Below are 24491 nucleotides of genomic sequence, written 5' to 3' on the forward strand. Positions count from 1 at the left end.
AAAGATTTTACGGTTGTGAAGGATTACAAGAGAATGACGATCCCCACAGACCATGGAGTCTGCAACGATCTCTGAAGGAAAACAGTGAAGACAGCACTGGCAACAGAGAGCGAAGGTCATTCTCTCACCCACAACCCTAAGTCCACAAAGGCTTTTAATGGTGCGAACCAAACGCCAGAGCTCACATGCCATGAAAGGGCAGTGCTGTCCTTCACAAAGTTCACAGAAAACTTTTTCCATAACAAAGTTGTGTGGCCAGTAGAATAAACATAATCGATTTTCAAGCCTCTTGTATAATTGTGCTCTGACACACCCAGTTTATTTTAAACAATCACAACTTTTGCACATACTACAACTGATTTGATTCAAATACAACACATAATAAAATAAATGAGTTACCCTATAACACTACCTGAAAGACTAATAAATCATAGCAGCAAGAACATCTGCAAACAATTATTGAAAATATTTGGATTTATATTCTCATTAGAATACACATACACGGATTGTGACATATAAAATTGGTACATGATCAATATGACAAATGACTATACGGACAATTATTGTTCGTTACAAAGAGTAGAATAAAGCACCAACTAAGGAAACCTTTCATCACATTGTTTCCTTAAAAAATGACACAGCATAAACAGACTTAGAAGCGGCAACTGTGGCGAGCCAGGGGAAATCCTTAAAACAATTTGGCACATGCAGTCCACTTATAAACAAAACACTCATTGTTTGTTGTTGTTGAGTTTTCCTGCAGATTAATGTAATCCGGTGTGCACATGTGCATGGGTGGGGAGCAAACGCCTTAGGAGTGTGTTTGTGTGTGTGTGTGTTTCCAAATGTGGATGTAGCTTGTCACATAATGTTGTTGGGAAGCTGCCAGAGGAACGAGGGAGCCAGAGGTGCTACATACTGTACGTCACTGCAGGGGCTCTGCCTACACACCAGGTTGTAGCATCTGATTGAAATAGGCCTGTCGTCTTCTTGTCTCCTGATCTAGCTGCTCTTTCAGAGCCAGCACCTTTGAAAAACAAAGAAACAGAAAAATTAGAAGGTAGGTAGACAAACACAAAAACGCAGACTTTTATCCACACTTGGAATTAAAATACCTGTTCCTCCAGGCATTTGACCCTCTGGCGATGGGCCCTCTCCCTGATCTCCAAGGCCTCCTCTGCTTGGAGCTGACTGTCCCTCAGACGATCCGTCTCCAAATCCAGCTCCTGGTGATGGTGGGCTGTCACCTCCAGGAGGCGCTGTGCATGAGAGTGCTCCAACTGGAAGATTTGGGCCTGAAGACAGTTCACATGAGTTTAGTGACCCTGGGGTTACTGAGGTCATGACCGCTAGATCACAGGGGTTCTTGCCTGTGGCAAGTTTTCCAACTAGAAAACACATTGGTGGAAGGCAGTTTTTTTTGATGGGCATGAAGAATCGAAAGCAAGTTCTCTAAAATGAAATGACATTGTAAAAGTAGCAGTTTCTCTTTGAGAATTATGACAGATACTACTGCTGTTGAAATGCACATTGTCAGAACTTTAAAAAACAGTGCAGGCATATCTGGCTTTTTTTAAATGCAAGCAAGTGAAACGACCTATTGCACTCATTAAAGCAGTACCTTCAGTAAAGTTAGAGAGGATGCCAGATTCATACAAAACACCTTAAAATATTCTTAAAGGTTACGTGAGTTACAGTAACATTTGTATTATATACATTTGATAAAACGAAAGACCTACTATGTAGATGTACATATATATGTGAATCCTAGGTACATTTAAATGTCTTTATGATATCTGATGTGGAGCTGTTTGGATTTCGTGCTTGTGAATGTTATTTGTCAACCTGCAGAATCTGAAACAACGATGATTTTCCATTAGGTTATTATTTAGGTAGCACGGTCTGGCAAAGAGTAGTTCAATGTTCGGTTCTACTCATTAATATTAAAGTGTTTCAGTAGTGACAGTAAATACACATTTTTCAAGTACATGTTATAACTGTAGGGGCTGTTCCAAATCGTTCTCCATCCCTACAGTATGACCCCTGCCCCATCCCTGGATGTAATCTAGCAGTCTCTCACCTGCACAGTCTGCAACTCATCCTGCTTTTCAGCCAGCTCCTGCTCCAGGCTGTGCACTGTCTGCCCCAACTGCTCCCTCTCTCTGGCTGCCAACGCTGCCTCCTCCTCCCTCCTCAGCTTCTCCATCTCCACCTGACAACAACACGAGGGTGACATAATGTGAACGACTTTACCATGATTGTTCTGCACTCTTGTGCCTTCCTGTAATGTGTGTAGCAGAAGCCAAGCACAGAGCCTCTTGGTTCTCACAGTCCACCTACATGTTTCCATCACTTCAGGATCACTTTGAACGGAGTGTGACTAAGGAGATATGTGGAAAATTGAACAAACAATATTAGACAAATGACAAAGCACTGCATAAAACATAAAATAATAAAACAAGAAATTATTGAATTGATCTCCCGCCTTGTTTCATGTAAATGCCCATTTATGTGCCTTAATGCTTCAGCAACAGCACGTCTTCTCTTGGTCCAGCTTGTGGCAGCAAGGCTTCTGACCAACACTAAACACATATTACTTCAGTCCTGGCTTCTATACATACAAGGGCTTCCAGCAGTTTTTGAATTTGAGATGTTTTTAATTACATTTTAAAGCCCTTTGTGGTTTGGCTCCCTTATATATTTCAAATCTTTTACCTCATATTCAGCACCAATACTTCTCACCAAAAGCTGAAAGGGAATAAGCTGTAACATTATGAAGCAGTTTCTCATAGTCACTGTCAGAGCAGCTAATTCAGTGTTACTTTAAAAAAATAGTTAGTATTTTTATAACTTAAATGTAGTTTTTACAATATATAACTACTGCATTTATCTTTTTTATCTGTCCCCCAACTTTACAGATGCGCAATATTTAATGACTGCAGATTTCTTTATTGTATTTTATAATACTCCATGTTTATTTGTAACTGTGAATTAAGCTGCGTTTCGACCGAAAGTACCCGGGACTTTTGAGTCCCCGGATCTCTTTTCAAGGAACTAAAAGGTTCCTTCAGCCCATTGTTGTGTGCGAGGTCTAAAGACCTGCGAAGGTTAGGCAAATTAACCAGCTGATGTAGGCTGTAGGCATATACGCCGTACACAGCAATGCACAAGCATCATTGTTTAGTAACTACTATTCATGATCATAGCAAAATCAGATTTGATTGGAATATAATGAAAAACTATAGGCTGTGCTTGACCATTAAAAACAGCTTTTTTTATATAACGTTAATGAAGAGACACACGATAAAGTTTGTTACAAATTTAATAACAAACTGGATAAAGCCATCAAGTTCTTAAAATAACTCCAACACAGAGAAAGCAACACAAAAATTGAATTTTGTGTTGAAAAAGTGAATTGCGACACTTTGGAAGGCCGACAAGAGCTGCAGATCAGCTGGCAGCATCGAGTCTGTGTCCGCCTGAGGGTCGGAGGATCGGGATGTTTAACGAGCTTTATTACCCGCTGTAATCATCTGTTCCGCTTGTTTTGGAGAAGAGGAGACCGACTTCGACTCTGTTTAAAAACTTAACCTAAAAACCTAACTGATGAAAACTTAAAACAACAACTCTGGACACAGTATTTAGCTTAACTCCATCAGCTGTTCGCTGTAAACACACCACGGCAACACATTTAACGCCGACATTTGATCTCAGGCGGACATCAGCGAGAGGGCTATTTGACTGTTGATTGTGATTTATTGGTTTGCAAATAACGGTGGGAAAGAGAGGAATAGCAAAATAGAAAAATAGCCGACATGCTTGAGTTAAAGCCAGTAGCCTCTACAGAAATTCCCCAAAAAGTACCGGTACTTTCGGGAAGCACTCGGAGAGCAGGGGACGTTTTAGGGAGCAAAATAAAGACCCTAGAACTAAATTTAGACCCTGGTTCCTTCGGTGGAAACGCAAAGATTAGGGATAAAAGAATTTTTATTTTATATAATATTTTGCCAAATAAGCTTACTTTCCCATTTCCATTTTTTAGGCTAAGCTAAGCTAACAGGCTGCTGACAGTAGCTTCATATTTACCATACAGACATAAGGGTGGTGTCGATCTTCTCATCTAACTCTCGGAAAGGAAGAGTATTAAGTTATTTTCCCAAAATGTCAACCTATTGTCAAGTTCCACTCTGCTCCCTAGTTCCTGTTTTATTTTGTGATTCTCCCCCCTCTTCTGTCAGTAACTTTACTACCTGTCTTTGTGCATTTCCCACCAGTATTTACAGTATTTACTGTCTACCCGGCCCTTGCCTGTTTTTTTTTAATTTTACGTGCTGATTTGTTTGGCTTATTGAACTGCCTTATCTGCTTTTTGACCTGTGGCTGCCTGACCCTCCCATAAGCCTTCTGTCTATTGACTTGTGAATAAATCATTGTTCTGCATCAGCTCTACCTCTGTAGTCTGTATTGGGGTCCTATTCCTCGGGTCACTGGTTACAAGGCTTGCACATTTGTGACAACTATTCCTAAAGTCTGATGCAGAAGAAAGGTTAGCTCACCTTTTCCAGTGTCTTCCTGAGTGCTGACCTGTCTTTACCAAGGCGTGTCAGCACCCTCTCCATCTCTGCTCTCTCACTCTGTAGCTTTTGCAAAGAGGTCTGGAGACTGGTGACCTTGTGCTGGAGTTCCTCCTTCTCTTGCTGCAGCTGCTGGGAGCTCCCTTGGGCCTGCAGTTCAGTTTCCTGCTGTTGCTTCAGGCTCTGGGACACAGTCAATCATCCATACTTCAAAATGGAGCCTCAAATTTTGCAACCAATTTGCACTTTAACCTCAGCGTGATTCACCTCCTTCAGTGTCCTGTTATGTTTCTCCAGCTCAGAATTTTGGAGCTCCAAGTCCTCGTGGGCTCTTTGAAGGTTCTGGGTCTGCTCTGTTAGTTTGTGGTTCAGCCTCTTACACTCTGAAAGGGCTTCTCGTGTTTTATCCAGACGTTCCTATGGGCACACACATGTTGACATACAACATGACTTTGCACTTAGGCAGACTCTGTATTTCTCACCTTCCTTTGTATTATGTCTCTTTTAAAGTTCTTGACACTTAAAAATGCAGGTTAGAGTCTGTGTTTTTCTCTTGCTTTTTACTGCAGTGACCCGACAGCTTTTGTGCAAATCAAGAGATTTACATCAAGCATGTCATGTTTTTGTTTGCTCAGTATATTACAGTCCCAAACTAAGACTGGAAAGCTCTCCTGAGAAGCTCTTCGAGAATTAATGAGCTTGCCTGAACATTTTATTACTCAGTCTTCGAAGTCCTTCAGGAAAGTACAGCAGCAAATGTAAATAAAGAATTCTCAGTCTGGAGCTAAGAAGGTTACATAGCTGCACTGAAATCCAAGCACAGCAATGGAAGCATGGCCATCACTCATTTTATTTTGAAGTTTCATTCATGCATCCTTGTGTTGAGAAAGTTGAAAAGCTTAAAATGAAATGCAAATAAAAAATACACGGTGCATTTGATTTGTTTTATGTTACAGAAATGAAGAAATGTTTTTCTGGCTATCATGTGTTCATATACCACTTACAGCATTTGTCTTCTTCACTTATCCTGTATTGTGGACTGTACCTGCAGCAGCCTTCGGTCCTGCTCGCTGGCAGTCAGAGCCCTCTGGAGCTGTGAGACCTGCTCCTGCAGGGCTCCGCTGCAGGTCCTGTTGTCACTGAGGCTGTTTGACAGTTTGCGGAGCTGTTCTCTCAGCTGGCTCTCGTGCTGCTCAGCGCGAGCCAGTGATGTGGACAACCTCTCCTCGCTGACCCTCAGCGCTGCACACCGGTCCTCACTCTCTCCCAGCTTCCTCCTCAGCTCTGTCAATCTTTCCTGCAAAGCCCCTGCTTCTGCATCCAGCTCTGCTGCCCTGAGCTGGGCCCTCTGTAGCTCACCTTCAAGGGTGCGTTGAGAGAGCTCCAGACGACTCACCCTGTTCTCTGCTGCATCCAGAGACTCCTTCAGCTTCCGTTGTTCTACATTTCCACGGCATTCTAAGCCCAGCAAGAGCTCCAACTTGTCCTGTGGAGCAATTGGCACAGAAGTTGTCATTTGATATTCTGTATGCTGTTTTAGTTTATAGTTCTATGTCTTTGCCTTTTACATACTTGCAGTGCCCTGGACTCAGCGTCAGAAGCTTGCAGAGCAGTCCTGAATTGAGCAACCTCCTCTTCAAGCTTTCTCTTATCTCTCTCTCTACACCGTATTACTTCCTCCTGCAGGGAAAGGGACCTATGTGCCTCATGCAATCCTTCTGCCATCTCCTTTTTTCCTGTGAGAATATGTTAAATATGCTGTATGCCTGAAATAGAATTAATAACTGATATTTACTGTATTTGTAAGATCCACCGGTTTTCTTACCCTGCTCTGACTGCTTTAAGGCCTTCTGTAGCTGTATGAGCTGGGTTGCTGAATTATCCTGGCTGCCTTGGAGCTCTGTAACTTGCTGACTCAGACTAACTATCTGAGCCTTTGCTTCATCCTGAAGGAAGAAGACATGTTTATGAGATTAAAAAGTGCCTAAACACATAAGTGAATTCAGATTGAGATTGTGGTCTCTGAGCTTTTATTCAGTTAATAAGAAATTCAAATATACCCTGTCTCTCTGTGTATCCCTGAGTTCCTGCTGGAATTCCCGTAGGACTGTGTACACCGAGTCCACATCCAGCTCTTCATCTTCGCCACGGGACAAGGACAATACAGATCCGTCTGTCACACTGTCTCCCCCTAACAGGAGAACACATTCATTAATGCATCTGCTTATATATAAAAATCCGTCATGACACTTATTAGGAAAGTGTATGACCAAACCTTTTACTTGTACGTGGTTTCTCCAGGGAGAGGGAGACCGTCTACAGGACCCAAGTGTGCCTGAAAGCCTTGTATGGCTTGTACCAACAGTGCGGCGCAGGGCTGAATACAACCCTGCCAACTTGAGCTCCAGGTCCCTGCGTTTGGCATCACTTTGGCCCAGCTGCTCTCCCAGGCTCTGGACCTTGCTTTCTGCAAGGCCAACCTGCACAGAGAGTTCCTTGACCTGGATCCTGGCATCTTCTAGTGCTTGTTCCAGCTGTGAGGTGGTTTCCCTGTGCATCTGGTCACACTGCTGCTGATAAGCCTCTCTTTCCTGCAGCAGCTCTCGGTTCTGATGCTCCGCTGTCTCCTGTTCCACCACACGGCGCTGCAGACCTGCAACCTGCGCAGACACACAGAGCAGAGTCACAAGACGAATCTATCTCTTCTACTAGTCACGCATTTAGTATATACTGTGGATTGTGTCATAAGTAGTAAACAGGACATAAATGGGGTTATTTTAGTAATAGTAAAGTTAATGTGCTTTCAGATGACAAGCTTGTCAAGTTAGAGTTTCAGAAAATATTTTCCTGTATCATTAGAGGTTAAGACGTACAAGAATCATGACTGAGGCAACTATATCTTTGGAATTGTTGCCCTTCTTTATACCTTTATAACCTCAGTGTTGAGATGCTATATATGTAGACAAAGTCTACGTCAAAGACTCATGTTTAGATATTTGTTGTATTTAGTTACATTAACCTGGCTTCAAATATATAATAATGAGGCATCTGATTGAAGTGGCCTCTGTCTACTGGAAACAGAACACAAAAGTACACCATTCTAATTGACTACAAAGCCAATATTTCATCCCATTTTGCCACATTGTTAATAAAAAAACATTAGATTTTTTAAATATTTGACAGTTAACAATAAAATAGTTTCTTCAAAAAGAATATAATTATATTCACAAAAGATTTCAAAGTATAACTCAAGATCAACCATCAGTGTTCCAGTAGAATATACAGTGTGTTATGGTTCATGTTTGTTCTAGCATGCTATTAACAGGCTAATTCCCTTCTACCTCATTCAGCGCTGCTTCTCTGCCAGCCTCGCACTCCAGCAATCTCTGTTTGAGAGTGAAAGCCTTGCGACGTGCCTCCTCCTCCTTCTGTTCCTCCTGACACACCCGGCCCTGCAACTCTTGCAGCTCCTGTCTCTGCTGGCTGTTCTCGCCTTCAAGGACCTTTATCTGCTCATGTTAACACAGCACATACTAATTGAAGGTAATCCTTTATTTAAAATAAATCAGTTGGAAAGCCGTTGCCTCAATAATCCCTCACCTGTCTGCGCAGCTCCTGCAGCTCTCTGCGTGCTTGCAAGCGAGACTTCTCCAGCTCTCTCATACTGCTCCGTAGAGAGGTTGCCTCTCGGTTCATCGAGCTCCTACATTCCTCTAAGACGGTCACTTTCTGCTCCCTCTCCTCCACAGCTCTTCTCAAACTAGTCAAGATAAATTTAAAGTTAACAGAACAGAAAACATCAAAAATATCTATCGCTACTAGACAATCACAACTACTGAATTTACAGAAAATCTGCAGTCCCATGTGACAGCTGTACCTGCTGTTGTCACTCTCTGCTCTCTTGATGAAAGCTCTTAGCTCCTGGTTAGAGGCCTGGATGGCCTCTTTCTCTCTGGTCTCATCACCTAAGAGCCTTCTCAGGTCCAGGGCTTCTTTTCGTTGCGTATCCCGATCCTGTGCACACTCCTGGAGCACTCTGTGAGCCTCAATCAGCTCCCCTCGCTCTTTAATAAGTGCATCCTCTGATTCCTGCAGCTGCCGACGAAGGCCTTCTAACTTCATGTCCAGATTATTCAGAATGAAAGGCATGACATGTCAATGAAGGTTTATGAATAAACAGTAAACCTTAGAAATACAAACTTTTCTTACTCCTGGTTTCTTGAATCTAGAATTTATTTGGTGATACACATTCCAATTGGTTATAAACATAGTTTATTGAAGAGTTAATAAGGATTTACAATAGAAAAGATCACCCTTCAGTTGCTTTTAAAACCTGTGTTTCCCTTTATAAATTCAACAACCAATTAAAAACACACAAAGTTCTTTATATTCTCAAAGTTTATCAAAACTGTTTATTATGCTGTTGCCTGCAGCACATTAGAAGCTAAAACGCATGTATATAATCATCAAAACTGAACAGGAAAATCCTCTATTCCTCTAAAATCCCCCTACTGAAAGACTGATTTTAGATCAGATAATGCATTAGAGCTTCATTGTTTGAAAGCTAAACCTCAACATCTCCTATTTTAAGTGCTATGTGAACAATCTCAAGATCCTGTATGACCTGTATTCTGTTTTATGGCAACATGTTTTGCGAAGCGAGAGAAATAGGGAGGACACAGCTTATCTGGGCATGGATAAGAGCCAGTCGGGCCTGTAGCCAGGTGCTGTCTCTCCCCATCTCCTTACTGTGGCTTGCAGTGTAAAGAGTCCACAGAGAGCAACATGATAAACAGCACCCCCTCCCAGAGGTGGTGGGGGAGAGAGGGGGGAAAGAGGGAGGATGAGGAGCAGGATGAGGCGGAGGAGTGTTATGTTCAGAGGCCACACAAGATGGTTCTTTCTCATAAACTCTAATGTGAGAAAAAACAAGCCAGTGCTGATCTGGCCAATTATACTCTATTTAATCAGATTTGGGGGGGGAAGGGCAAAGAATATGAGGGCAGCAGTGTTGTGTTATGTAGATGGAAGAGGGGGACCTGCAGTCCCAGTGGAGCCAGCCTCTCGCTGCCGCAAGGGAGAAAATAAACACTCCTCCACTGGCTTATTTACACAAGGGGTTAACTCAAACTTTGATTTCATATTATGGTACCAGAGACCGTATCCTCCCCCCTCTCTTTTTCCCTCTTCCCCCTGTGTTTTCTCCCTCTTTCATGCTCACTAGTTCTCTGTCACACACTCTCACTCCTGCTTTGTCACTGTCTGACATGAGAATCCTGAGATGGGATAAGTGAAAATAATCAAACAAGTAAACGAGCAGGGGTGGCGGCCAAATATGACAGTGTCGCCGAAGCTTGACTTGATATATGGTAGGGAGGGCTGTCCAAACCTCAAAACTAGTCTGCTCTGGCTCCACACAACCTCATTCACTATACTTTGACAAGACTAAGGAGACAGAGGGAAGACAGGATGATCCTCATTTTTTGCTTTTTTATTGAAACCAAAAAGTCCCACACAGATAAACAATCCCCTTTTCCAAGGAAACCAGGCTTTTAAATCAAGGCATGGTGAGGCCCTCACAACTCTGCAGCTACATCTTAATGAGGTGACTGTGAGCTTGTTATTTCTCTAAAACGCCCAGCGACCCTGCGCATGGAATCCTGACCTCAAGCAACCCCAAGAGATGAGATTTACGGCTCTCATTTGGCCAAGAGAGGTATGTCACTGGGCCAAAATTATAGTCTCTAATTGCGCTTTTATGTTTATATTAAGGTCAATGGAACTAAATTTTCCTCCAGTGAACTTGACAGGAAAAAGACACAGAGAGCGAGTGCTGAGCGGGAGTCTTAAGAGTGAATACCACCTCCCCTTGTAGGATTTGGCCCTGTGCACTCTGCACCTGATGGCACCCTGATGCTAGTAAAGTTCTGTGGCCAATGTAAACAGCAGCCAATGGTAAATGGCTCTCCCTCACACTGGTACTAATTGGTGCAAACTCTCCCTCACACTAGAGCTAGATCCGTGGTGTCCCATCCTATGCCAAGTCAAACAAGTTTGTAATTTCCTATCCATTTCTATGATCCTATAGTACAAACCACCTCTAGTGACATCCACCCTATAGGTTTTATGATTTGCTTTATACTTCCATACTCATTCAACATCCTAACATTCACTTAAGATTGACATTAGTCCTGCATGAGTCTTCATTGAAACAGACACTTTTATACACCGGTGCCACTGAAGAGACAGGCATGGTGTTTGTGAAAAAGAAAAGGCAGAGCAAAACTGGTTCTCACCTCCAGTTGTGCATGTTCACTCTGCTGGTTCAACTCTCTGACTTGCTCAGTCAGACTCTTCTTGGTATTTTCATGAGAGTTCAAAGACTCTTCAAACTGAGTCTGCAAGTCTTGCAGCTCAGACTGAAAGACAGCCATAGCATTCTGGAACATAGAGGTACACAAATCGGTTAGCTGAGTTACATGTAAAGAAAAAGAAAAGTGACCAGAGCCAATGTGACCTCATATTTTTTTATATTATACTCTATCCTTCTCCTTTTACCATATCCTGCTCCTGTTTGCTAAAAGCCTCCCGCTGCATGCGCTCAAGCTCCATGCCGGCTGTGGCTAGGTCCTGCTGCAGGGCTGCTAGCTTCTCCGTGAGGGCAGCCTTCTCCGCCTCCTTCTGGGACAAAGCCTGGTCACAACAGAAAAGTTTGTCAATAGGGATTCGGACATACAGAAGCTATCATGCATAGATAAACTTCCACTGAGGGACAAGGAATGGATGTAGCGTTTAGCATGAGGATACTGGCAGGACATTTGGCTTTTGAGGGACACAACTGTGAAAACAGAACCTGGGATGTTGTTGTTATGAGACAATGCTCTAACCCTTGGGCTACCCTAACATGTTAAGGTTCATAAACAATCTAGAAAACCATAATAAATCCATGATGACCATCTCACACACCTGCTGCTTTTCACTCTCAGCTTGCAGGAGGCTTTGGTTGAAGTCCTGCTGCAGCCTGGCCAGCTCCTCCTGCACCTGCTGCAGCTCCTTCTGGCTGTGCAAACGCAGCTCCGCACACTGTCTCCGCAGCTGCTCCTCAGCCCGCTCCCGTTGAACTGTCAGCTCCGCACACTGCTGTTCCTGTCAACCACCAAACACATACACTCCTCATTAGTTAATAGCATCTGATTTGAATTTTGTCTGTCCAACATAACTGTGCAAGTCTTACTGTACCTTTTTCTGGCATTGAGCTTCGAGCTGCTCCCTGTGAATTTGCTCTTTGTTGTTCAGGGTCAGCAGGGTATTCCTCTGCACCTGGGACAGCTTCTCCTCCAACTTACTCCTCTCTTGTGCAGCCTGTGCAAACTGGCGTTCAGCATCCACACGCATCCGAGCACCATCACCTGGACAGATGTATCCAACCTCTATCAAAATCCCACTTAATTATTAGGTTAGAAGCACTCAACAAGATTTTATTTATAGTTTTATTTACAGTATAGGGAACACTCATCCATGTCTTTACGTGGAACATGCTAGCTTAACACCACTTATCAAATCCATGTGTGTTTGTGAGTGAGTGGTGGGACCCTGGTCAGCTGAGAAAGCAGCTCCAGTGATCCCGCAGCCCAGCTGTTGCAGAGCTCACAGCTGAAATATGGATCTCTAGTGGGTTGTTGGAAAAGCTTCATGGCCAGGGGGCTTGGCACGGAGGACAGTGGGGTCTTTGAGGGAGGGGGCTACTCACGCGTCAAGGCCTCGTTAGCCAGGAGCAAACCGCGCCTCTCCCCCTCCATCCTGGTGTACTCAGCCTCCAGGGACGAGGCAAGCTGCTGGCTCTCAAACAGAGCCGTCTCAAGGGACTCCTTCTCTGCTCTGGAACACAGCGGTAAAGTGGGTTGAGCCCTGAAAAAAAGACCTTTGAACCACTAGGTGTAGAAGGTCATAAAATCCAATGATCCATCATGAGCATAGTTTCCAAATAAAACCATGTTACTTATAGGCTCATGTGACTGGCTGTGAGTTAGAAAGTAAAATTTGCTTAAAAAGTCAAAATGGCCTTAAATACACATTGGCAGTCTGACTTAAATAAACACACACACACCCTGGGTTGTTTACGATGCTTTTGAGGAGACTGTTCTGACTTACATTTGTTCCTTACACTCTTAACCTTAACCATAACCAATACATGCCTAACCCCAACCCTGACGCTGACCCTAACCAATGACGACAGAAACAATTTTACTGTAGCATGTGCTGAATGCAACTGGGAAAACTGCTTTTAAATCTGAACTTGGCCCAAAACATTTTAGCGGTTAGACCACACAAACAAACACACGCAAACACAACACACTCAGACCTAAGTGCAACCAGCTCCTGCGTGAGACCACAGGCCTTTCGGTCTGCGGAGTTTAGCTTGACATCCAGAGCAGCCTTGTCCTTGGCCAGCTCCTCCCTGTCATGGGTAGCTCTCTTCAGGGCTGTGGTCTGAGTCTCAAGCTCCTTCCTGCACGCACACAGCTCCTCTGACACACTCTGCATCTGCCTGTTGACCTAGAGACCAACACCACACAGATAAATAAAACACAATTAAGAAATTAATTTAAGCTTTTTGCTTCAAGCAGACAAAACAAAGACCATACAACAAATCATTATATGCACCACACTTCATACACACTTCGTGGCTGTATTGTTTAAACTGTGAAACACATTTTTCATGAGTAGGAGTATGAGCTGCAGAAGGAACTCCTATGTTAACATTTGCATTATGGTTGGTAATATGTATCTGTTGGATTGAGAATGTCCCACCAAACTTCTGCATTTTATACAGCCACATTTGCTGTACTATTTCTGAACCCTCCATACACCTCTTTTTGCTGTTATGAATCATAAATTAAACAAACTTTACGTGATTCGTGACATTGTATGGGAACAGCAGGGCCTTAACAAATGCAGCACCCGAAGCAAAACAAAAATGATTAGTGGGGTTATGAATTTTTTCCACTTACCATTTAAATCACAGTGACACACCATAAGAAATTACACTTAAATGCAAACACGATAGATTTGCACTGGGCTTAGAAGGTCAATGTAAAGCCACTGACAATCAACAGGTTTTAGTGTCATTTAAAGGAATATTTATACATTTTGGGAAATATTATATGCTTTCTCGTCGGGAGTTAGATGAGGCGATTGATGCTGCTTTCATGCCTGTGGGTTTAATATAAAGCTAGAGCCAGGAGGTGATTGGTTTATCTTAGCATTAAGATAAGCCTATCAGCATTTCTAAAGTTCATAAATTAAAACGTTATATTGTGTTTGTTCACTCTGTACAGAAACTGAAGTGTAAAAACTAAATGTTGGTGGTTTTACAAGGGGGTTAGGTGCTGGAACAATTTTTTTGGCCTGGCCAGTGACTTCCTGAAGTCTCCGTTGCTTGCTTGGCAACCTCCCTGCGACAACAAGACTCCTCTAGCTTAGCCAAGAAATAGTTCCAGCACGTAACCCCTTGTGAAATCATCATCTATACATTACAGTTTGTGTACAAATTAAACAAAGAGGTATGTTGCGTTAATTAGTGAGCTTTGGAGCTGCTGGTAGGAGGTTCTTTTCCTTCTCAGCTAAACTAACCAGCTGAGTGTAGCTTCATATTTAGCATAAAGACATCAGAGTGGTATCAGTATTCTCATCTAACACACACCAAAAAATCTAATTAGCTTATTTCCCAAGATGCCTACTATTCCTTTATGGATTATTCTCTTCATTTGAATCAAAAGATTATAAAGCTCAATTCTGAAACAGATTTTTTTTTTTACTTTAAACTCTAAGACCAAAATTGTAGTTCCCTGATATAGTGTGCCTTTAGGGCCAGTTACCAACACACCATCATACAGCGGCTGAGTGTATGATGGGCCCCTGCAACTTCTAATATTTCACTGCAACGGATTGTTTGAAAAGCACTGTAATTTGATTTTCAACCAAACTAAAATGAACTCACTAAATATTAGCACATGATGTCTTTCAGCCTCTCCTTAGGTAAATATTAAAGTGGAGGAATAACGCCAATGTTATGGATGTGAGTACTGTCCAATAAGGGGATGAAACATGAACTTGTGCGATGGAGGACACTCCATGGCTTGTTTTATACACAGCTGATTTATTTTTACAGATAAGCTATCTAAAAATGTTTGGATGGAATTTGTCAAATTGTTTAGGTTTGTTATATTCTTGCTGAGATGAACATGGATATCCCAGTTTCACGTTCAGAACAGATAACAAAACAGGAGAGCATTCTTTTCATTCTTTAGCGGACGAAACAGGGAGATCTGGATCTGCTGAAGGAAGAATGGGAATACTTTAGGTGTTAATTTATTGGGTCTTTCACTAACCCCCACTGGATATTATATGTCTATCTATTTATCTTCTCCAGTTCACATTTGTTCATGAAGACCCCTTGCTTGTTATGTCCCAAGTTACTCATAAAACACAGAGGGGGCTCAAACTGCTCTCCATATCCTATTTGTATGAAAAGAATGACGGCAGATGTGTCCAGTACCTCCATACAATACATTTGTGACAACAAGCACCGTGAACCTGTTGAAAGCTATTAATAACATCAACATGGCTCTCCCAGGTGGTGGGAGCAGGGAGGATGGAGGCTGAAGAGTGTGAATGGCCGGGGGTGTCTGACCTGGGAGTGCTGCTCCAGGGCCTGAGCGTTCTCCTTCTGCAGCAGGCTCAGCTCTGCTTCAAGCTTCTGGCAGAGATCCTGCAAGTGGCTGTGGGAGCCCTCCAGGGCTTGTTTCTCAACGAGCAGATTCATCATCTCTTGTTGCAGCCGGGCTGTCTCCTCCCTGGCTGCTGCCCGCTCCATTTCAGCTTCCCGTCTACGTTCACCAAGCTCTGCCTTCTCACCTTCTGTCTGGAAAAGAAACAAAAATACTTTATATTTATATTTTACTTCTGTTCTGTTCAATTCTGCCTTCCATCAGTGTTACAGAGAACTACATGGCTACTGACCTGCAGCAGAATACGATTGAGTTCCACCTTGTCTTTGGCTAAGCCTTCGCTCAGGGCAGCCATTTTGGCCAGAGAATCTTTTAAGGCAGCCTCTTGATTCTGCAGTTTGGTGAAGGCTAACTCATGTGCAGCACTTTGGGACTCCATCTGCAGAGTGAATCATAAATATTAGAAGGATTAAAATCCTCAGGGATAATCGAGTTATACAGATCAGACTACCTGGTGCAGAACAGAGCAGTCTACCTTGCTGAGAGCCAGAGCAAGGCTAGCCTTATCATCCTCCAACACTTCCTTCTGCAGGGTAATTTGACTCAGAGCCTCCTTCACTGTCACAAGCTCCCTACGCAGATCTGAGTTCTTCCCTTCAAGCTCCTCCAAACTCCTCTCGCTGAAAAACAAAAAACACATACATCTCTCTCTCACACTATTTCTTAGTCTCACACACATGCACAATATTTATATAAACAAAAGCCCTTAACAGTAATCCATCTCCACTTTGAAAGATGGAGAAATGTTGGTGCCAAAGGCCAGAACGCTGAGGGAGTTACTTTTTTGCTGTATCGCATGTCCTGCTCCAATTCTCAGCTAATCAAATTTTTTGAAGCAAAGAAAGCGCTCAAAAAGAGGAGAGAAGTTTTCTTCATGCATGAGTGCAGTAATGCAATGTAAATCATTTACATTTTCATCCAAATGTCATCTGGGTGCATCGCCGGCCGGAGAATGACATGTGTTACTGATCTGAACTCTAAACAAACAGAGCTTGAAAACAATCATGGGTGACGGGATGTGTGTTGTGTAACGGTCATTCTCCCTTGCTCATTCTGTACCCTCTTTGGGCCTCCGTGCGCTGGCGTGCCAGCTGCATCTCCAGATCCTCCCTCTGCTGCCTCAGGAGGTCCCTCTGTCTCTGGAGCTCCAGTGATGAGCCCCGCAGTACCTCCAGCTCGGCACGCTGGGAGTCCACCTCCTGCTGCAGCCCTGACAGCAGCTTTTCAAGGCTGCCCTTCTCACTGTGAGACACAAGAGTTACAGAGAGGCAGAGGAAAAGAAAGAGAGGGAGCATGTTAAGGTCAGTTGTTGCACAATTATCATCAACATCATTATTAGAACCCTTGAATAAAAAAAACAACAATATCAACAAAACGCTTTTTGTATAATGTTATATAAATATTGTTTTCGGAGCAGCTTCAATACATCTAAATATGTTCTGATAATGACATTGAAGATTATCTGCTTAATTAAAATCAAAGTATAATATTTGTCATCATCATCACAATAATTAGAACATTTGTATTTTGCCAAAAACAACATACGGGCCTAACAAAACATAAAGAAAATATGAAACGAAATACACAGAGAAGCAACTACTTTTTATCTACAGTCTTAAAGTCTCAACACAGCCAAAAAAAAGGATAATCACAGCATGAACAGGGAGTACCTGGAGATGAGCTCCAGTGAGCAGCGGTATCTGTTGCTGTCTCTGACGCGTTCCTCCAGGGCTTTTTTAGCTTCCTGACTTTCCCTCTTTAGTTCCTGGATCTTCTGCTCCAGCTCTCTCCTCTCAGCATCCCTCTCCTGCAGGTGACCGCGCAGTGTGTCCACTTGCTCCAGGGCAGCATCCAGACGCCCACGCAGGTCCTGTGGTTTGTACGTGGGTGCATTGTTTGTGGTGTGTGGGTGAAGAAACTTAGGTGAAATGTCATTACGACCTGTTAAACATATTATCTCAGTGATTCCCAACATTTGTGGCTTCTGGCCTCTTCAAATTTAGCTGTATCTACTTGTGACCCCTCATTGCAGGAATCACAAACAGACCTTAGAGTACATACACCTTAGTGTGTACATGAGCAGTTCTATATATATATATATATATATATATATATATATATATATATATTTATATCTTATTCCTTTAATCATTTTGTGACCAAATTTCTTTTGGGACTCCTTGAATGGATCCCATCTTCAGGTTGGGAGACACTGTTCTAATTCATCTACAATGTGGTAAGAGCAGCAAAGACCAGCAACATTTGTTGGACCTGTGTTTGTTTCTGGTGCTTGGCAAGAGCAGTCTGCACAGCCATCAGGGTAGTGTTCCTCAGAGGAGACCGGCCATTAGGAGGTGAGGAAGACACAATTTCAGAGCCACTGCTATCACCCTCGCCGCCAACCAGCTGGATATGGCAGATATAATGAAGGAGAATGGAAAAGCATTCATGTTTTTATGTGCTAACATAATGCGGGATTTAGTTAAGTGCACTGTTTTGTGCTGACCTGGTGAACATGGCATAAAATCTTCTGGAGGGCTTGGATCTCTTTGTGGAGGACCTCCATCTCTGCTTTATCCTCTGTTCTCCTCGTCTCCTGAGCAGGAAACCATTAAGGTCAGATAAGCAGCACACGTAGAGCAAGCCTGACATTCGCCAGACGGCAGCCCTCTAGACAAGGAAGTCGTGGAGTTTATCAAGCCTATGGTCCAGACTAGAGCCAATTTAGTCCCCTTAACCACTCGTCTATCTGTCACCTCCCAGTCATGACTCCCTAGACCCACCATCCTGTCCAGACTGATCTGCATAGTGTCGAGGCTGGCATCTTTCTGACTGTTCTGGCTGCGGAGGTGCTTCACCGTGTCAGTCAGCTCCAGGATTCTGCATAGATCAATATGCATACAAACAGACAGAGAATAAAATCACACACACACACACACACACACAGATTCCCTAAGATACTGAAGATACAAGACTGGCATGTGCTCCTCCTCTACTCGACCATCAACACTATCATATTCTCTATATAGAATCATGGGACTAACAATGACTTCTGATAAAATCAAAAGCCAGCTAAGATCTAGGATACAAAGGCACTGACATTCCTGCAGTGCTCTGATGGCAGTGCACAGGGGGATCGTACAAAAGACTTGATTCTTCTAATTCAAGAGTAAAGTTACTGAAAATAAATTGATGTGCAGGACTTGAATGATCAAAGCCTATGTAAACTTCTGGGGTTCCGTCTAGGGGATTAAATGTGGCTTTCCTTTAGGTTATAGGAAGAATGTGAATTTTGCAATTGATCAAACAATTGCACTATAGATGACCTTGGGCCCCGAATTTCTATTTGAGTTTATGATGCTCTTTTCTTCCCGGCAGTACTGGTAGGCTAGACCAAAGCAGAGACTGTAGATAAATATATGTGTAGGGATTGTGCTGTCAGTCAGAGTGTAAAACTTGTTCTTAAACAAAAAACAACAACAAATTTCATTAGTAGTTAGAGTCCCGAATTCATGGAGCAAAATATCTCGACTTTTGAGAGATAAGTTGAGTTTTCTGAGTTGCCTCAATGTGGTAATCACTGAAAACAACATCCAGCAGTCCTTAAACAAAATGCAGCTTAAAGTCATATCTTATGTTGTTTTGGCTGGCACTTTCAAAAACAGGAAGTAAATTCTCCCATATAGACTTGGAGATGACTTTACCTGGAGTTAAGTTCAACTTTCTCTGCATCCCAACGACCCTGAAGCTGCATGACATCTTTCAGCTTGTCTTTCAGCTGCCTCTCCAGTGCTGACATATCCACACCACTAGAGGTGCTCTCCTGTGTTACTTTGGCCTCTAAATTCATGCTGGCAACATGCAGCTGCTGGCTGGCAGCAACACACTCCGCGCGCATTTCAGACAGAGTCCTGTTGAACAGAATCGTGTGCATTGAGTTACAGAATGTAAATGTAACACTTGGTAAATGTAACCTATAACAGATCAGAGCGGGTAAAGTAACATGACATGTTGTTTTTGTTCATACAGTTGTGAGCCATTAGTCTAATTAAAAGTCTGTTTGTATTTGAAAAGGATGGATGTCTGTAGTGGTTCGGGGCTCACTTTGAAGTGTCTTCAGTTTACAAGCTACAGTACAGCCTTCTGACATGATCGCAGCTGTCTATGAGCTGAGCAATCATTATTAAAGCAAATTACTCCTCAGTAGTGTTCACAGTGGTTCGACATGACAGAAGCTTTGTCTTATTGGGCTCAAGATTGTCCTGATGTATGATTTGAACGGTGAGGCTAGACACCTTAAGCCATGTGTCCCCTCAGTGAGGAAACAATGAGCAGGGGGACTGCCGACCCTGTTGACCTGTCCCACTTTGATCCTTGGCTGAGAGAGGTGGATTGTGGTTGCAGTCGTGAGTGTGAGACACAAGAGAGGCGGGGGGTTCTTGTGGAATCCTGAGTTGCTGGAGGGGTTCTGGCAGTGCGCCACGCTCACCTGTCAGTGAAAGTTCTTAGCTGGGTAAAAGTGGTCCGCAGGGAAGCGGCCTGGCGCCACAGTGCTCTGACACGAGCCTGTTCACGACTTAGCCGGGAAGCGCACGTCTGCAGAGAGAAGCAGAGAAGCACACAAGAGGACTGGAGGGTGGGTGGTAAGGGTTGCTTACAGCAAATGATGGCACCTCTCATTTTATTGTGATCCCAAACAGATGCAATACTGGAACTCCTGGACTCGCACTGGCACGCATACAAATAATTGGATTTCCCTGAATCAACAGATGTAGCCCATTTACAGCACGAACGCCAGATTGTTTGCACAAAATTTTCCTCCCCCTCAGCAGTTGGAATGTTTTCACAGGAAACAACAACTCAAAAATCATAGCAGTGAAATGAACAGGGAATGAGAATGAATTGACTAAACTGGCTATGAATGGAATTCCTACCCTATGTGAACTCAACAAGAGTTTAATTGCACAATCTCTTTGCAGAAAGGAATAAACTTGAGCTTTCCCTGTTGCTTTTCTGACTCAAGCACCTCATTTTTGTGGTTAGTCTCACCTCTTGCTCTCTGCGCAGACGCGTGTCACACAACTCAGCGTCTTCACGAGCCTTCCACAAGCTCTCTGTTAGCCCGCGGTTGACAGTGCCTGCCTGCTCCAGTTGTTCCCGCAGCATAGAGTTGACATGGCTGAGGCTGGCACACCTGGAAATAACAAGCATTATGACAACAAGAGACCTTTTGACTCTCCTCCCCTGACAAACGACTGCCATGTCACCCTCCTATAACCCCTCCACAGTACCCAAACCCTTGTCAACCACACTTACAGGGTAAACATGTGTGACAGTTTTATAACGTCTGTGTCAGCTTAGATTTTATTTCAACCAGATCTGCATGTATAGTCATTTACAGAAATGACAAAAAAACACCCTGTTACAATAAAGCATGCCACACTGCTGTTTGGTTATCTGCCTGAGAGGAAGCCAAACCCATTTTTGCATGTATGGGATGATATCGTGTTTAAAGGGAACTGAGAAAAAGGGATTTAGGAATCCCAATAATAAGAAAAAACATGGTCATGGATGTAGACTTAATCTCTGCATTAGACTTACATTACAAAGTGCTTAAGTGGATAGAGTTTAGTAACTCTGCAGTGAGTGACATTTTAGTAAAGATTATCAGGTCCTGGCAAAGTTTGTGCCACGGGCATTTCAAATAAAGTTCCATAACTGTATAAATCATAAGGTACTAAAACCTGGCCTCACCCTCAGAGGTTGGGCCACACTTAATGCGAAGCATCATTAAAATGCTTTGGAGAAGAGAGCCAACACAGTCCAACTAATTATCTCTGACAAATTTTATGCTGCCAAGGGCAAGCTCTGCTTTCTCCCTGCAGCAGGGGCAGGGAGAAACAGTGGGAAAGCTCAAGGAACTGCTGAGAATACCTCTGGTCCACACATTTCACAGAAATATTTCGGCTTGATTCCTGCTTCTCAACAAGAAACAGAAAAAGAAAAAACGGGAGCAAATTTCTAACAGGCTTATCCATGAATTTACTGCTCTAAGTCTGAATCCAAATAGTGACTCCCTGCTGCTGAAGGTTTTCTGATTTCTGGATTCCAAACTTTGTGCACTTTTTCTAAAACTCCCAAACACGTAATTCTTACAAATACAGAAGCTGTACAAGTTTCTCTATTGGCAGGGAAACTTGGCTACCTGCACTGCATGGTACCCATCACTCACCTCTTCTGCTCCTCGTCCAGCTGAGCACACTTATTCTGGATAGCCATGTTGAGATCCTGCTCTGTCCGCTGCTGACGCTGGGCTGTGTCCAGGTGGGCCTGCAGCTGAACACACACACACACACACACACACACACACACACACACCACCACTAATGGCATCCTGATAACACATGAGTACACGGGAGCAATAGTAGGTAGCAGTTACCTAATATTTATATTTATAAAACAACATAATTACAGTGGAAATCTGGAATTTCTCTGTGGAGCCCACTCAGCCAAGAATAATATTTGAATTTGAATTAAACATTTACTTCCATGGGACAAACATGAATTTAACACTTTAACATCATTTTGAAGCTTTTTGTAAATATTGTAACATACTGACATTGTGACAGTGCTCTAATAATGATCAAGATTAATGTTACCTAAATGACCCAGCCATCAGCAATATTACTTTCTTTGTCAGGAGAAAGAATTTATGTATTGGAATACATTTTATTTGAAAATAAAAATTACAGCTTAATGAGGGTTCAATGCTAGCAAGGCAATGGCAGTTGATGGGTCAGTTGAAAACGTGTAGGTCTGGTTGGGTGGAAGGAGCAGACTGTGACCCTAGCAGGCCTTTCAGTCTTAAATACAGGTGCTGGTCATATAATTAGAATATTATCAAAAAGTTGATTTATTTCAGTAATTCCATTCAAAAAGTGAAACTTGGATATTATATTCATTCATTACACACAGACTGATATATTTCAAGTGATCATTCCTTTTAATTTTGATGATTAAAACTGACAACTAATGAAAATCCCAAATTCGGTATCTCAGAAAATTAGAATATTACTTAAGACCAATACTAAAAAAGGATTTTTAGAAATGTTGGCCAACTGAAAAGTATGAACATGAAAAGTATGAGCATGTACAGCACTCAATACTAAGTTGGGGCTCCTTTTCCCTAAATGCTGCGTGGCATGGAGTCCATCAGTCTGTGGCACTGCTCAGGTGTTATGAGAGCCCAGGTTGCTCTGATAGTGGCCTTCGGCTCTTCTGCAATGTTGGGTCTGGCGTATTGCATCTTCCTCTTCACAATACCCCATAGATTTTCTACAGGGTTAAGGTCAGGCCAGTTTGCTGGCCAATTAAGAACAGGGATACCATGGTCCTTAAACCAGGTACTGGTAGCTTTGGCTCTGTGTGCAGGTGCCAAGTCCTGTTGGAAAATGAAATCTGCATCTCCATAAAGATGGTCAGCAGCAGGAAGCATGAAGTGCTCTAAAACTTCCTGGTAGACGGCTGCGTTGACCTTGGAGCTCAGAAAACACAGTGGACCAACACCAGCAGATGACATGGCACCCAAACCATCACTGACTGTGGAAACTTTACACTGGACTTCAAGCAACGTGGATTCTGTGCCTCTCCTCTCTTCCTCCAGACTCTGGGACCTTGATTTCCAAAGGAAATGCAAAATTTACTTTCATCAGAGAACATAACTTTGGACCACTCAGCAGCAGTCCAGTCCTTTTTGTCTTTAGCCCAGGCGAGACGCTTCTGACGCTGTGTCTTGTCCAAGAGTGGCTTGACACAAGGAATGTGACAGCTGAAATCCTTGTCTTGCATACGTCTGTGCGTGGTGGTTCTTGAAGCACTGACTCCAGCTGCAGTCCACTCTTTGTGAATCTCCCCCACATTTTTGAATAGCTTTTGTTTCACAATCCTCTCCAGGGTGCGGTTATCCCTATTGCTTGTACACTTTTTTCTACCACATCTTTTCCTTCCCTTCGCCTCTCTATTAATGTCTTGCCCTCCTTGTGCAACGTGTCAGTGGTCGTCTTTTGGACAGCTGTCAAGTCAGCAGTCTTCCCCATGATTGTGTAGCCTACAGAACTAGACTGAGAGACCATTTAAAGGCCTTTGCAGGTGTTTTGAGTTAATTAGCTGATTAGAGTGTGGTACCAGGTGTCTTCAATATTGAACCTTTTCACAATATTCAAATTTTCTGAGATACTGATTTTGGGATTTTCATTAGTTGTCAGTTATAATCATCAAAATTGAAAGGAATGAACACTTGAAATAAATCAGTCTGTGTGGAATGAATGTATACATTATACAAGTTTCACTTTTTGAATGGAATTACTGAAATAAATCAACTTTTTGATGATATTCTAATTATATGACCAGCACCTATATTCATATCGAAGCAAAACTGATTCTTGACGTACCAACAATCTCATCTTCTCAGACTCTGAGGTCTTCTCCAGCACCTGCTCTTCTAGTCCTCCACACCTCTTCTTGTACTGAAGAACCTTGTGTATAAAACAAACATAAGGTGCACAGTTAAGCCAAAGGAACTTTTTTTTTTTTCATGTAATGTTTTCTGAATTGTGAAGTCCATTTCCTAGTTACCTTGGTCTGAAGCTTCTGAACAAGTTGCGCTTGTCTCTGCTGAGCCTCCTGGTAGACCTGCAGTTTTTGCCTATAAGTTCTCTCCTTGTTCTGAAACTGCAGGGATCCTGGTGATACACTGTCCTGGTCTGAGTCCACTGCTGACTGCAGCATCGGCACCTGAACGAGCTTGATGGAGTTTGACAATGTGACAGGATATTGCACATTACAATACACAGTATACCTGAACTCAGTTTCAGTTGTCACCTTATTGGATCCATTTGTATAGTCTAACGTGATCCATTGCAACAGACCTGCAATAAATCCTTACAAAGCATTGTATTGTGTTTTATCGACAGCATGTCATGGAGATGTGGTATGGTCATTTTTGCAGCAGTTGTGGTGTTGTGCTGGGCTGTATTACACTGAACTGTATGTCCATTGCACCAATAACAACAATTAATTGCACACACAATTAACTGCATTGTTGGATTGCATTACATTATATGGGTGT

The 24491-nt window shown here is 42.8% G+C and overlaps 1 protein-coding gene across 2 annotated transcripts in view; it reads right to left on the reverse strand.

Annotated features, from left to right (window-relative positions):
• Nucleotides 1-287: 287 nt before the first annotated feature.
• The window catches only part of crocc2 (ciliary rootlet coiled-coil, rootletin family member 2), a 34998-nt gene continuing 10794 nt past the window's right edge, over nt 288-24491 (reverse strand). The window contains exons 5-37 of one of the 2 annotated variants that reach the window (XM_038716701.1): nt 23999-24166; nt 23815-23898; nt 21597-21700; nt 20414-20558; nt 19854-19960; nt 19069-19275; nt 18148-18244; nt 17871-17960; nt 17636-17770; nt 17035-17234; nt 16424-16606; nt 15840-15984; nt 15597-15743; nt 15268-15498; nt 12937-13130; nt 12325-12452; nt 11814-11983; nt 11541-11720; nt 11133-11267; nt 10871-11014; nt 8452-8690; nt 8175-8334; nt 7916-8083; nt 6850-7234; nt 6635-6765; nt 6400-6520; nt 6147-6310; nt 5620-6060; nt 4842-4991; nt 4557-4757; nt 2081-2212; nt 1116-1295; nt 288-1027 (exon numbers count right to left, since the gene is read on the reverse strand). In XM_038716701.1, the coding sequence (XP_038572629.1) occupies nt 944-1027; nt 1116-1295; nt 2081-2212; nt 4557-4757; nt 4842-4991; nt 5620-6060; nt 6147-6310; nt 6400-6520; nt 6635-6765; nt 6850-7234; nt 7916-8083; nt 8175-8334; nt 8452-8690; nt 10871-11014; nt 11133-11267; nt 11541-11720; nt 11814-11983; nt 12325-12452; nt 12937-13130; nt 15268-15498; nt 15597-15743; nt 15840-15984; nt 16424-16606; nt 17035-17234; nt 17636-17770; nt 17871-17960; nt 18148-18244; nt 19069-19275; nt 19854-19960; nt 20414-20558; nt 21597-21700; nt 23815-23898; nt 23999-24166 (5550 nt within the window). In that variant the 3' untranslated portion in view covers nt 288-943. Of the gene's footprint in view, nt 1028-1115; nt 1296-2080; nt 2213-4556; nt 4758-4841; nt 4992-5578; nt 6061-6146; nt 6311-6399; nt 6521-6634; nt 6766-6849; nt 7235-7915; nt 8084-8174; nt 8335-8451; nt 8691-10870; nt 11015-11132; nt 11268-11540; nt 11721-11813; nt 11984-12324; nt 12453-12936; nt 13131-15267; nt 15499-15596; nt 15744-15839; nt 15985-16423; nt 16607-17034; nt 17235-17635; nt 17771-17870; nt 17961-18147; nt 18245-19068; nt 19276-19853; nt 19961-20413; nt 20559-21596; nt 21701-23814; nt 23899-23998; nt 24167-24491 lie in introns of those variants that run through there. The other variant, XM_038716702.1, reaches the window with a different exon arrangement.

The sequence above is a fragment of the Micropterus salmoides genome, unplaced genomic scaffold, assembly GCF_014851395.1.
Source record: "Micropterus salmoides isolate LMB-PRFRI ecotype aquatic unplaced genomic scaffold, ASM1485139v1 Ms_hic_scaffold_13, whole genome shotgun sequence".
NCBI classification, from domain to species: Eukaryota; Metazoa; Chordata; class Actinopteri; order Centrarchiformes; family Centrarchidae; genus Micropterus; species Micropterus salmoides.